This window comes from Rhinolophus sinicus, chromosome 13 (assembly GCF_057876585.1).
Source record: "Rhinolophus sinicus isolate RSI-liver-muscle chromosome 13, RSI-T2T, whole genome shotgun sequence".
In the NCBI taxonomy this organism is placed as follows: domain Eukaryota; kingdom Metazoa; phylum Chordata; class Mammalia; order Chiroptera; family Rhinolophidae; genus Rhinolophus; species Rhinolophus sinicus.
In genome coordinates, this window is record NC_142513.1 from 19,745,865 (window position 1) to 19,759,784 (window position 13,920).

Consider the following 13,920-nt stretch of genomic DNA (forward strand, 5'->3'; position numbering starts at 1 on the left):
AACATGGGCATGTTCCAGGGTTACCCCTCCTAGTCCCTGACCCCCAAAGAATACAGGCTGCAAATCTGTCCTGGGGTCACCTCATTGGACCTCCTGACTCCAGAGAACACTAGAAGTAGACATTCCCTGGGTTCACCTTGCCAGGCCTCCAACCCTAGAGAACCCAGGCTGTCGGTTGATCCTCATGCCTCCGATACTCACCCACCCTTCCTGTACATGGCTGTTTCCTAGATACCCCCCTCCTGCTAATCCAGCCTTGCCGGGGCCCACTGGAGTTATAGTTCACCAGCAGCTCTTCATTTTTCTTCCCTGAGCCCAGGATTTCCCTCCTTTGGTCTGCTTCCTCTTTGACCTCTGACCTCTTGCCCCTGCAGCCCTCAGTGCCCAGTGATGTGGAGCCTCAGGACCTGACACCCCTGGTTGAGCCCCTCTCCGGACGCCTGTCCCTGCCACTCAATGTGCGCCCAGTGCTCAGGGAGTTCCGTGTTGAGGTAGCACCAGGCACTCACATCCCCTACCTTCCCCCACATCTGGGGGCCCCGCTATCGGGTGCAAGCCCCTGAATATCACACTTCCTGACCCTAGGTGCTGTTCTGGGGTTTGAGGGGCCTCGGCCGCGTGCATCTGTTCGAGGTAGAGCAGCCCCAGGTTGTGCTGGAGGTGGCAGGGCAACGAGTGGAGTCTGAGATCCTGGCCAGTTACCGTGAGAACCCCAATTTCACCGAGCTCGTCAGACATCTGACGGTGGTGAGCACATGAACTGGGGGCAAGAAATGTTGGGCCGAGAAGTGAAAGAGGACAGTGGGATAGTGAAGTCCAGGCTGGACATCTTAGACCCAGGAGTCATCACACTTTTTATAAAGGGCCAGATGGTAAATATTTTAGGCTCTGTGAGCCATACAGTTTCAGTTGCAATTACTTAACTCTGTCATTGTAGCAGGTAAACGTCCATAGACAACAAGTAAATGAATGAATATGACTCTGTTCCAATAAAACTTTATTTACAGAAACTGGCAGTGAGCCAGATTGGGCTTACAGGTTGTAGTTTGCTGATTCCTGGATGAACCCATGAGTTGGTAGTGCTCTCCTGGCTCTATTGAGTTAGTGGATTAGCCAAGTGTCATGAAGTACGAGTCTAAAGGAACGTACCTAGTCTCAGAGACACCAGGGGATGAGAAGTAAAATACATTCTTTGTGTGTTCTTTGGAATTTTTGTAGTAGGGACCAAGTCTGGCATTGTCACTCAGGAGCTTGACAAATCACTTGTCTAATTTAAGCGTCAAGTTCTTTTGTGTGTTTTTTTTTAATTTATAAAAGGGAATAACAAGTACAAAAGGAAAAACGTTGAAGGAAATACACCAAATGCCTCCTTTGAGGGAGAGCTATGAGGAGCCAATGACAGAAAGAATCTTAGCGAAAGGGTTTTCTAAGGGGGTGATGAGGACAGAACACTGGTACCAGACTGCAAGGAGGCAAACAACAACAATAACAGCAGCGATAAGCCCAACACGATTTCATGATTCCGTTCCACATGTAGCAGTTCTCAGTTTGAAAATTTCCTTGTGCTATAAGATGATGAAACTGAAAGCAGTTTGCTCATTGATCTTTCATGGAGCATTTCCCCTCATTTCCCATTTTATAGTTCAAATTGGGGAACATGCATCCCTTTCTCCATTGTGTACCTGGAAAAAAAAATGTGCTGTCTCTGTAGATGTCAGTGAGGTCAAGATGGTTGACAGTGTTATTCAGCCTTCTGGATGATGTTCTGTCTATTTGTTCTATCCATTATTGAGAATATGGTACTGAAGTCTCCAACCATTGTTGTTGAATGATTTGTTTCTCCCTTTATTTTTGTCACTTTTTAGTTCTTGTATTTTGAGGTTCTATTATTAGGTACATACATGTTTATAACTGTTGTAGCTTCCTGATGAATTGACCTGTTTATAAAATGTCCCTCCTTAGTAAACTTTTTTGGTCTTAATTTCTATTTTGTCTAATAGGATAGACAGCTACTCTAGTTCTCTATGGCTATTGTTTGCACGACGTATCTTTCCCCATCCTTTTACTTTCAACCTCTATGTGTCTTTCTAAGGAGTGTCTCTTGGACAGCATGTAGTTGCATCTTGCTTTTTAAATCCAGTAGATAATCTCTGCCTTTCAATTGAAGTGTTTAATATGGGTCACGTTTGATGTTCTGTTTTTAATTTATTTTTTTAATTGGGGAATATTGGGGAACAGTGTGTTTTTCCAGGGCCCATCAGCTCCAACATTGTCCTTCAAGCTAGTTGTGGAGGGCGCGGCTCAGCTCCAGGTCCAGTCACCGTTTTCAATCTTAGTTTCAGGAGGCGCAGCCCACCATCCAATGTGGGAATTGAATCAGCAACCCTGTTGTTAAGAGCTCGTGCTCTAACCAACTGAGTTATCCAGCCGCCCTGATGCTATTTTTTTTATATGGTTGGATTTACATCTGCCATTTTGCTATATGTTTTCTATATGATTCATATTTTTGTTCCTCCTTTGCCACCTTCTTTTGTATTAAATAGATATTTATTAGTGTACTCTTTAATTCCTTTGTTGATCTTTACTTAGCTGTGGTTCTGGGGATTACAATATTCATACTGATTTTTCACAATATACTTCAGATTAATACTAATTTAGTTCCAGTAAAATCATAGAAACTTTTCTCCGTTCTAGCTCCATTCCTTTCTGCCTCCTTTGTGCTATAATTGTCACATATATGTAAAATTAGCCCAGCAATACAGTATTATGATTATTGTTCCCCCTTAGGATCCATTGATAGAAATGGAATTCCTGGGTTAAAGGGCATACATAAATTTGTATTAACACATTGAGCATTGGTCCTTTCCATAATAACAATAACAACAACCACTTCACAGTTCTGATAGCGCTTTGAAGGTGCCAGAGTACATTTGTATCTATTATATCATTTGATACTTACAGCAGTTTTTCAAATCCAGGATTGTGTTTCTTTTTTAGCTGGGAAACAGACTGAGAAGGCAATGGCTAATCAGGGATGACACAATGAGTTGGTGATAGACCTGGGCTGAGAATGCAGATTTAAATGTATCGTTTTCCATCTGTCTTTGCTGGGGCCTCTCCCGCCTCCCCAGGTCTTCAGAGACACAGGCACTCTCTCCCCCACTAGGATTTGCCAGAGCAGCCTTATCTGCAGCCCCCACTCAGCATCCTGGTGATTGAGCGCCGGGCCTTTGGGCGTACAGTGCTCGTGGGTTCCCACATTGTCCCCCACATGCAGCGATTCACACTCCGGGGTCATGAGGATCCCCTCGAGGAGGAAGGAGAAGAGGAGACAGGAGACCTGGTGCCCAAGGGACTTCAAGGTGAGGGCCTTTCTCTGGTTTCTGGCCGAGAGGGCTCCAGGGGACCCGCGGGTAGGGCATGGAGTCTGACTTCTACTCACCTGACCTCCTCCTGGTCTCATTTCCCCTCTCTCAGGACAGAAGGCACTGGATCCCTTATTGGCTGAAGCAGGGATGCCCAGCCGGCTCCTGAAGGTGATGGTGTATGGGAGATGCGTGCAGGAGGGGCTGGCAGGGCTGGAGGTGGTGCTGGGTTATGGGTGCTGAGTTCACTCTCCCGCAGGCTCCTCTGCAGAAGCTGCCCCTGAGAGGCCTTCTGGATCAAGGCCCAGAGCTGGAGGAGGACATCCCAGATCCTGAGGAGCTCGACTGGTGGTCCAAATACTACGCATCGCTACAGGAGCTCCAGGGGCAGGTGGGGGAGAGGAGGGTCTCAGGGTGAGGGCTGGAGGCAGAGCAGGCTAAATGGCAAGAAGAAGGATCTCTTCAAATGTGGAGCTCTACAGTTTTTCAGAGCTCTACATTACAGTTGTTTTTTTTTATCATCACAACAATTCTAAAAGCTGGGGATTAGCAACTTCGTGATCTAAAGCTGTGTTGTCCAACAGAAATATCATGTGAGCCACATATGTAATTAACATTTGGTGTAGCCATCTTTAAAAAAAGTAAAGGAAACAGGCAAAATTAATTTTAATAATACATTTTATTTAACCTAATGTATCTGAGAGAAAAATATGTATCATATCTGAAAAAATCATTTCAATAAGTAACCATTATAGAAATTAATGACATATTGTACATTCTTATTTTATACTGTATTTTTTAAAAACAATTTTATTAAATAGCTAACATACAATATTACAGTTAGTTTCAGGTGTACACCATAGTTATTCAACATTGATATACCTGAAGAAGTGATCTCCATGATAAGTCCAACAACCATCTGACACCGTACCAGGCTATCACAATATTATTGACTATATTCAATATATGCTGTACGTTACAGCCCCATGACTTATTTGTTTTATACCTGGAAATTTGAACCTCTTATTCCCCTTCACCTTTTCCCCCCTTTTTAAATTTTTCAATTACAGTTGACCATCAACATTATTTTATATTAATTTCAGGTGTACAGCATAGTTGTTGGACATTTATATAATTTAAGAAGTGATTCCCCTGACTAGTCTAGTACCCACCTGGCACTATACATAGTTATTACCATATTATCAACTACATTCCCATACTTCACTTTACATCTCCATGACTATTTTGTAACTACCAATTCATACTTCTTAATCCCTTCCCCTTTTTCACCTTTCCCCAAAACCCCTCCCATCTGGCAACCATCGAAATGTTCTCTGTATCTATGAGATTTTTTTCTGTTTTGTTGATTTGTTTATTTTGTTCTTTAGATTCCATATATAAGCAAAATCACATTGCATCTGACTTTCTCTGTCTGACATACTCCACTCAGCACAATACCCTGCAGGTCCATGCATGCTGCTGAAGATGCCAAGAACACATTCCTTTCCACGGCTGCGTAATATTCCATTGTATATATGTACCACCTCCTTTTGTCCATTCATTCGATGGACACCCGAGCTGCCTATACTAAGTCTTTAAAATGTGTATTTTATACTTAGAGCACATCTCAGTTTGGACTAACCACATTCCAAGTGTTCAACGGACACATGTAGCCAGAGGTTACCATCTTGATCAGTGCAGGAGTAGATGATAAGCTGCAGCTTTGAAAATACAAGTGGCTTCCCCAGCGAGAACTTGAACTAGGGTTTCCAAACTCCCTATCCTGGAAAAGGGGTAGGCTAAGGAGGTGAGGGGTGGGAAAGAATCTCTGACCTGGCTTTTGATTTCAGCCCAACTTTTACGAGGATGAAATAGATGATCCTGGGGATTCAGGTAAGAATTCTTGCTCGTTCTTGCTCTTGTTCCATGTCTCCCCTCTGCCCCCCACACACGTATTTCTAACTGGGACATTTCTGCTGCTTCCAGATGGAGTCAACCTCACTTCTGTGGATGGGGAAGCCCAAGGCCAGGGTGAGGCTGAAGTCAAAGGCTCCACGCCCAAGAAAAAAGCAATCGCCACTCTGAAGGTGACTAGGTGTCAGGGAGAGGGGATTCTGCGTGGATTCTGGACATCGGGCTGTCACTGAGGACCGTGCCTTTCAGATCTACAACAGCTCTCTGGAGGAAGAGTTTAACCACTTTGAAGACTGGCTGAATGTGTTTGCCCTGTACCGAGGGCATGGGGGTCAGGATGGAGATAGAGAGGAAGAAGGGTCTGGGCACCTTGTGGGCAAATTCAAGGTGTGTTTGGGAAAGGAAGGAAGGGAGGGCCAGGGAACACAGGTGGAGATGCGAGAGGATTATCTCACCAGGGCCTTGTCTGTTCTCCCCCCACTCCAGGGCTCCTTCCTCATTTACCCTGAATCAGAGGCAGTATCATTCTCTGAGCCCCAAATCTCCCGGGGGATTCCACAGAACCGGCCCATCAAGCTCTTGGTCAGAGTCTATGTCATAAAGGTGAGCGTCCCTCATCCCAGCACACCTTCAACTTCAGCAAAGGTAATGTACGTGAAACCTATAGACTGAAGGATTTGGAGGGAACTCAGCGATCCGTGACCACCTTCTTCATTTTGCAGGGAGGAAATCTTAAGCGCTAAGTTAACAGATACCCCAGGATTACAAAGCTTGCTCATGGCAGCACCAGAATTTAGAGCTGAGGTCTTCTGACTTCTTGTTCCTAGTTCTAGTCTCCCAGAGTGGGGAGTATAATTCCAGGAAGAGCACAACTGCGTCTCAAGCTTCATTATGTGAAAAAGCAAAGTGTAAATTACCTATAGTGTACTACTCTCCATGTAGGAAAAGAAGATACAGGAAAACACACATTTGCTCCTTTGTACACCAGAAACACGTGAAATATAAACTATAAAGTAAAGAGACTGGTTCTAGAAAGTAAAGAGGGTGAATGGTAAAGGGGTAGAAAGCAAGGGAGAAAGGGAACAGTGTAGCATTCAAATAGTATAGTGTCTACCATAAACCAGGCATGAGGCTAAGAACTGCGACCCTGGAATTAACAAGCTACGTAATTCTAAAATTTCTATAAAAGAACAAACTGCCAAGAATAGCCAAGACAATTTTGAAGAACAATGTGGGGAGACAAGAGTTGTTATAAAGCTATAGTAATTAAGATAGTGTGGTTCTGGCTCGGGAATAGATAACTAGACCAATGAGATAGGGGAGAGATTTAACAAAACAGACCCAGACATGGATGGAAACTTACACCAGAGTTGGCACTGCTGATTAGTGGGGGGGGAAATGGAACTGTCCTATAAGTGGTCCCATGAAAATTGATTATCCATGTGGAAAAAATAAAATTAGACTCCTGTTATGGCATCCACAAAAAATTCAACTAAACCAAATATTTAATTATGAAAAAGCAAAACTCTAAGGAAATATTAAAATATCTTTGTGATTTTGGGGTTGGGGGAAGTTTTCTTAATATGTAAAAGAGTGAAAACTATAAATGAGGATGCAAATAACACAAGTTGAGATTGAACTTCTGAGCATCCATTAGCACTTTAAAATAAGTGACAAGACTGGTCACAGATGGGGGTACGGGGCTTACCATATGCATTATCAATAAAGGGTCAATGTCCACAATATGAATAAGTAACTCCCACAAATCTGCAAGAAGCAGACAAAAAAGAAAAATTGAGAAAAATATGAAAATTTAGAAAAAAAAAGTGGAAAATTGACCAAAGAAGAAACTCCAATGGCCAATAAACATATAAAAAATCCTAAATCTTAATAGTCATCAGGATATTCAAATAATTGAAACCATGAGAAAGTAATTCCTACTCCCTACCTTCAGTTGAAGGCAAGATTAGAAGTGCTGCCAAACAAGAGCTGGGAGGCTGTGGAAGCCTGCCACAGCGCTGGTGGAAAGGTGGATTAGTTTCCTACTGCTGTTGTAACAAATGACCACAGACTTAAACAAGAAACATTTTCCTGCAGGTTTTGGGGTACAGGGGCTGTCTTGCTATCTCCAGTTGTCTGGTACCTGGTCCTGGGGATGATGAGGGCAGGGGAATATTACTTCCTGGAGTATAAGAGACAGATAAAGGAGATGGGTCGGAGTATGGACTCTGAATTGGTTGGTTTGCAGATGAAAGGTGCTCTGGCAGGTGCCCTGTTTGTTAACTTTAGGAATAAGCGAGCCCTGGGAGGGGCGGTCTCTCCAGGATCACTTAAGGCCTTAGATAGAAAAGCATTGTCGTGCAGGGAGTCATCAGGCGGGGTCTCTGGTCCTGCTCCCCGCATAAGAACGCAGGACATGGTGAGGCCAGAAAGGATCACCCACGGAGCCATAAGTAGGGGAGTCATATCACTATATTCTCACTGGCTGCATCCGCCTCTCTGCAATCCTCTCTTGCTAGCTCAGTCACCATCTTCTTGCTAGCCCCCATTTTCTGCTAGCGTAGCCACAGCAGTTATATTAGTGGCCAATGGCTCAATGGTTACAGCTGACGGCCAACTAGCCACAGCTGACGGCCATCTACCACCTGAGCCAGCACCCCTCCATATGAGCCCGAGAAAGGTGCTGGCTCAGGTAGCAAATGGCCATCAACTGTGATTGGATGGCCATCAGCTGTACCTAGTTGGCCGTCAGCTGTAACCAGTGAGCCATTGGCCACTAATATAACTGCTGTGGCTATGCTAGCAAGAAAATGGGGGCTAGCAAGAAGGTGGCGGCTGGGCTGGCAAGAGCGGATTGCAGTTAGGATGGCGGGTTGCGGACAGTGTGAATCCAGCCTCTAGTGAAACTATAGTGCCGCCAGCGAGAATATACTAGTATGACTCCCCTACCTATGGCTCCGTGGGTGTTCCTTTTTGGCCTCACCATATCCTGCGTTCTTATGTGGGGAGCAGGACCAGAGACCCCCGCAGGCTGCCCCACACGACAAATGGTGCAGCGAGCAGGGCCTCCCGTACGACAAGCATCAATACAGACTATTAGAAAGTATAGCTATACAGGAGCCTAGGGAGATAAGTGAGGGCTAAAGCTGACTTTCTCTCAATAGTTACTGCTTCCTGTGGATGGCTGGCCGACAGGCAGTGGGGACAGAGGATGAAGTCTGGGGGTTACCTAGGGGAGGAGTCTGACTGAAAGGTCTCATGAAGTGGAGCCCCAAAAGTTATACCCTCAGCATAAAGATGAACAAAAACATGAACTGCAAGGCAGAAGGAGACCCCGAGGAAACTTGCCTGCCTTAACCTTGGCACTGGTTAGAGGGGAAACAATTTCCACTAAGCATTCGTGTCCACAAGTGGTTCTCATGCAGTTCTGAGCCCAAGTTCCCACCATCTGAGTGATCCCTAAAATCTCAACTGGAGTATTTAATTTAAAGTGGTTGCAGGTTTGGTAGTTTGCCCAAGAAGCTGGCGGAAGTGAAAGCAAGCCCTCTCTGGCAAGCCCTCTCTAGTTCAACCAAACAGGAGTCCTGATCAAAAGTACCAAACTACAAAGAAATAAGCCACTGTGAATAAGAATTAGCAAAAATAACAGATTCAGATCCCAGGGTTGCTGAAATTGGAATGAGTAGACAGAGACTATAAAATAACTATATGTGAAATGTTTAAAGAAATAAAAGAATGTATGTAAAACAAGCAAGGAACAAGAGACTATTAAAAATAAACAGCAAATTTGAAGGACTGGATAGAATTTTTAGAAATTAAAAGTAACGTGTAAAATGAAAAACTCGGTGGAGCAAAATATGTGTACAGTCACTTCACAAAAGAAAATCTACGTAAGGCCAATAAGACATGAAAAAATGGTCAACATGCTTAGTTATCAGGGAAATGCAAATAAAAGCCACAATGAGCCAGCAGTTTCACATACATTAGAATAATTAAAATAGAAAGATTAACAATGCCAAGTGTTGATAAAAGTGCGGAGCATCTGGAACGCCCATACATTGCAGCTAGGAGTGTAAAAAAACACTAAAAATATATTGCTATATATAAATTATACAGCAATAATTTATGCATGTTACATATTTACTAAATTATATACTTATCAAAACAGAAACAGTAAGTTTAATACATACAGTTTAAAAACATGCAAAGTGGTGCTATGTATTGCTTAGGAATTCGTACATATATAGTAAAAGTATTTTTACTTTTTTTGACTGCTAAACTCCAAATAAAGGGTTTTGGCTACTTTAGGGATAAAAAGGGAATTAAATTAAGTAAAGGGACTCAGGGGGCTTCCATTTGTTGGTAGTATTTAATTTATGAAGCTGGGCACATATGTTCATTGTATTATTCTTTTATTTAGTTAAAATATTCTTAATTTAAAAAGTAAAATATACTCATCGTAAAAAAGAAAAGTCAAACGAGACAGAAAATTACAAATTGTGTAGTAAGGCCTTATACATCTTTCCACATATTTTCTGTTTCATTATATTTTTTGTTATACCTATTTGTATGTCTTAAGTATTTCACAATTAATTTAAAAGAAAAGTCATCTTGTCCAAACTCTCAGTTAACTCCTTGCGGTGAGAGACCTCTCCTTGGTAACCTCCTGCTTACACTCAATCTGAGATGAGGGCCAGCTAGGGTACCCTTGGGTTATGACAATGACACTTCTCTCAGTTCCACTCCCTATCACCCCTCTAGGCTACCAACCTGGCTCCCGCGGACCCCAATGGCAAAGCAGACCCCTATGTGGTGGTGAGCGCCGGCCGGGAGCGGCAGGACACCAAGGAGCGTTACATCCCCAAGCAGTTGAACCCCATCTTTGGAGAGTGAGGCTGGGCCCTGGGGTTTGGGAATGGGGAGCAACTTTGCCATCCAGCCCTGTGGCCCAAGGGCACTCACTCAGCTGGCATGCTGGTGGTGGAGGAATGGACAGAGGCTGCCGAGACCCCTGGAGCCCCTCCCCACACAAGACCACCTCCGAGGGCAAAGAGATATCCTCAGCCATTCTCCCTCCTGGCCAGGGTCCTGGAGCTCAGCATCTCTCTCCCTGCCGAGCCAGAGCTGACGGTGGCTGTGTTTGATCATGACCTTGTGGGTTCTGATGACCTCATCGGGGAGACCCACATTGATCTGGAGAACCGATTCTATAGCCACCACAGGGCGAACTGTGGACTGGCCTCTCAGTATGACGTGTGAGTCTGACAGGGCCCTCAAGGAGCCATCCTGAGTCTGACCAAAGACATTCAAGTTCACATGCCCATTGGGGTGTCCACATCCTTTGATTTCATAGAAGGGGACCTCCCCATGACTAAGACCTTATAGCTTAGTGGTCAAGACCTAGGTAGGCTTGGGAGTTGGGATCTTGTAACTAATGAGTCACACTTGACCTCTCTGAGTCTCAGTTTTCTCATCTGCAAAATGGAAGTAATAATATCAGTATCTCCTTCATAGGAGCCCCTGTCATACATCTTTGATTTTCGTAGTTACCGTAAGTGATGAGGAGGCTGCCTTTCATTGGAGTTATGAACCCGGATCCCATGTCTTCAAGGGTTCTCTTCCCTGCCCCTGTGTCCAGCTGTGTCCATTGCTGGCCCCAACTGAGGCATCTTCCTTTTCTGCCTACAGGGGTGGGTACAATGCCTGGCGTGATGCATTCCGGCCTTCTCAGATCCTGGCAGGGCTGTGCCAACGCTGTGGCCTCCCTGCCCCCGAATACCGAGCCGGGGCTGTCAAGGTGGGCAGCAAAGTCTTTCTGACACCGCCTGAGATCCTGCCTCCAGGTAACAGCCCCTCTCTGCTGGACAGTCCAGAGGGAGCAAGATGGTAGAACAAAGGCCAGGGGGCCCCTGGTGCCCAGTCTAATGTGTCCCACAAGGAGCCTGCCTCCTTCTGCAAACAGAGGAGGTGAGTTTGGCTGAGTCAAGATGAGGTTCTTGGATGGCGGGGAGAAAAATGGTCTTTGCGTGAGACCCCAAAAGAGCCAAAATGGATCCCTCAGGGCTATAGCTAATGGAGTTCCCAGAACACAGGGTGGCCCATGGCGGGTCCCCTACAACAGAATGTGGTTGCTGAATGGAGCTCAGGCCTCATAAATGGCTGGTGGTCCGTCTCTAAACAGGGTCTGCACAAAGGCCACCACCCCTCCAATCCCACTGTTCCCCTGACTGCTGGCTTTTTACTGGTAAAAGTTGTTATAGCAGCAGCCCCCCATTTTCTGTCATTGTGGACTTGCTCTCCCAGCCCACAGACTTTGTCCATCCCAGCAGCTGCCTCCACTTAGAGCTTCTATTGAAGGGCAGGAGGAGGAAGAGAGGAGAGTTGGGAGCAGTGAGGAACCCAAACTCACACACGTCTTGTTGCAGATAGTAGGGGGCCCAAGGTGGCAAGTGAGGTCCCTGAGGAAGCCCAGGCATTGCTGGTGCTGTGGCAGTGGCAGGAGATGCCAGGTCTTGGGATCCAGCTGGTACCTGAGCACGTAGAAACGCGGCCCCTCTACCATCCCCGCAGCCCGGGGCTGCTGCAGGTGAGGGAGGGCTCAGGACCCAACTCCAGAAGCCCAGGACTCACACCCCGCCCTGGATCCCAGGAGCCCTGTTCGCCAAGACCTCCACCTGGGCGCTATGCTGCTGCTTCTCATCCTGCTCCCCAGCCATCCCCACTCCAGTCTTGGATCTCCATCCTGGACCGCAGACCCTCTCGCTTGACTCTGGTCCTGCAGGATTTCCACCCTTGGGCCACCAAGGCTCAGACTTGGCACTCCCAACTGGACACCAGTTCCCTAGGATCTGGATCTCAGGAACACCAGATCTTATTTCTGCTCTCAACCTCTCACTTCTGAGGCCTCATCCCCAAAACCCTAACCTCAACCCTGGAACCTCCACCTTCCTCCTCATCCATGTGGATCTGTCTAACCATGCTCTCTTGACCCCAGCTCTTCTTTCCGCCTCTGGCAAGGCACAGCCTCTGGCCACAGGGCTGTTAGGGGATTTGGGGACCCCAGCAAGACCCTTCAGCCTGGTCCTATTTTGCATGTGTCCCCAGGGATCCCTTCACATGTGGATTGACATCTTCCCCCGCGATGTGCCTGCGCCACCCCCAGTTGACATCAAGCCTCGGCAGCCAATCAGGTGAGAGAGAGAGTCCTGGCTCCTCCTCCCATGGGGTGGGCACATCTTGGACTACTATACCAAGGCCCTCTGAAAACCTGGGCCCCAGTGAAGCAGGAAGAGGCTGCTTGCTGACTCAGGCTTCTCAGTTAGGTGAGCCATTAAATCTCCCCCCTTTTTTTGTAAGCCTTTATAGGTTGGGTGTCTGTCACTTGCAACTGAAAGAGTCCAAATACCAATAAGCTCCCTTCCTCCCTGAACTACTCAGAGTAGAGTTCTGTGTAGGGTTTATGCACATCAGTTGTTGTCAGCAATCTGTCACTTTCCACCTCTGGACTCTGTTTTCCTTGGTGTCATTCTCAGGGAGACTTTCAAAGTCTGGGGGCAAGGTGGCTTCTAATGGTGCCAGGTTTACATCTAACCAACTAGACTACTTGAGCAGAAAAATTCACACCTCTTTCCCAGTTGGAGCAAAAGTCTCAGGGCAGATTCTCATTGGACCAGCTTAGGTCAACTGCTGATCCCTGAACCAATCAGTGTGGTCAGGGGGCTGTAATAGGTTGATCAGCCAGTCCTGGATGATGTCCTAGGTGACGTACCCACCTCCAGAGTCAGGTAGAGGTCTGTCTGTCCCACCAGAATCACACAGATTGACAGTAGTGGGAGTTGGGGGTGGGTCACCAACAGAAAATCAAGGTGCTGTCAATGAATGAGGGGAGATTGATACTGGGCAAGAGAAAACAGATATACACCATGACAGTCAAGGACAGGGCTATTTAGGGTAGGATCAAGAATGTTGCAACCCCTCTTTTTGTCCCTCAGAGGCTGTATGCTGTCATGGCCACTCTGTCTCTCCTCCCACTTCTCTCTTCACACCGGCTTTCTCTGTTCACCTGCCACTCCTTTGCACCCCAGAATTCAGCTTGGATGTCACTTTGGCTTACAGCGGCTCCATCTCTGCATCTGAGGCTACATGACTTAACTTTTCAGGGTCCTGGTTCCAAATGTATGGGAGGGAGACCCTTGCTGGCCGAGGTGGGTCAGCAGACCATTCCTGGTATCATCTGCTGTGGCTCGGGTGCTTTTCAAGGGACCATGGACATCCTGATCACTCAGCTGGGCACACAGGTGCTCAGTGAATGTCAGTGGCCCTGGTCCAGGTCCTTCCTGCCTCCTGCAGCCCCTCCCAGCACTTCTGTCAAGAGTATGAAACCCCTCCTCTGATACATCCCCCAGCTATGAGCTCAGAGTCATCATCTGGAACACGGAGGATGTGGTTCTGGATGATGTGAACCCGCTCACTGGAGAGATGTCGAGTGACATCTATGTGAAAAGGTAGGCCTGCTGGCTGGGCTGGACAAATGGCCGTGTACTGAGGTGAGATTGCAAATGGAGCTTTGGGCCCTCGGGCTGAGCCAGAGCCCTGTCCCCTAAACCCTCGAAGGTGCCTGGACCTGGATAGAGGGACTGGC

At 46.4% G+C, this 13,920-nt stretch overlaps 1 protein-coding gene across 1 annotated transcript in view; it reads left to right on the plus strand.

Moving 5' to 3' along the window:
* LOC109447769 (fer-1-like protein 4) overlaps positions 1-13,920 on the plus strand; it is a 33,395-nt gene that overhangs the window by 17,753 nt on the left and 1,722 nt on the right. Inside the window, exons 26-40 of the mRNA XM_088789491.1 lie at positions 375-491; positions 586-747; positions 3,167-3,362; positions 3,478-3,536; positions 3,625-3,756; positions 5,216-5,258; positions 5,352-5,452; positions 5,529-5,666; positions 5,766-5,882; positions 10,041-10,168; positions 10,364-10,534; positions 10,968-11,122; positions 11,705-11,865; positions 12,384-12,469; positions 13,685-13,783. Coding sequence (XP_088645617.1) covers positions 375-491; positions 586-747; positions 3,167-3,362; positions 3,478-3,536; positions 3,625-3,756; positions 5,216-5,258; positions 5,352-5,452; positions 5,529-5,666; positions 5,766-5,882; positions 10,041-10,168; positions 10,364-10,534; positions 10,968-11,122; positions 11,705-11,865; positions 12,384-12,469; positions 13,685-13,783 — 1,865 coding nt within the window. The remainder of the gene's footprint in view (positions 1-374; positions 492-585; positions 748-3,166; positions 3,363-3,477; positions 3,537-3,624; positions 3,757-5,215; positions 5,259-5,351; positions 5,453-5,528; positions 5,667-5,765; positions 5,883-10,040; positions 10,169-10,363; positions 10,535-10,967; positions 11,123-11,704; positions 11,866-12,383; positions 12,470-13,684; positions 13,784-13,920) is intronic.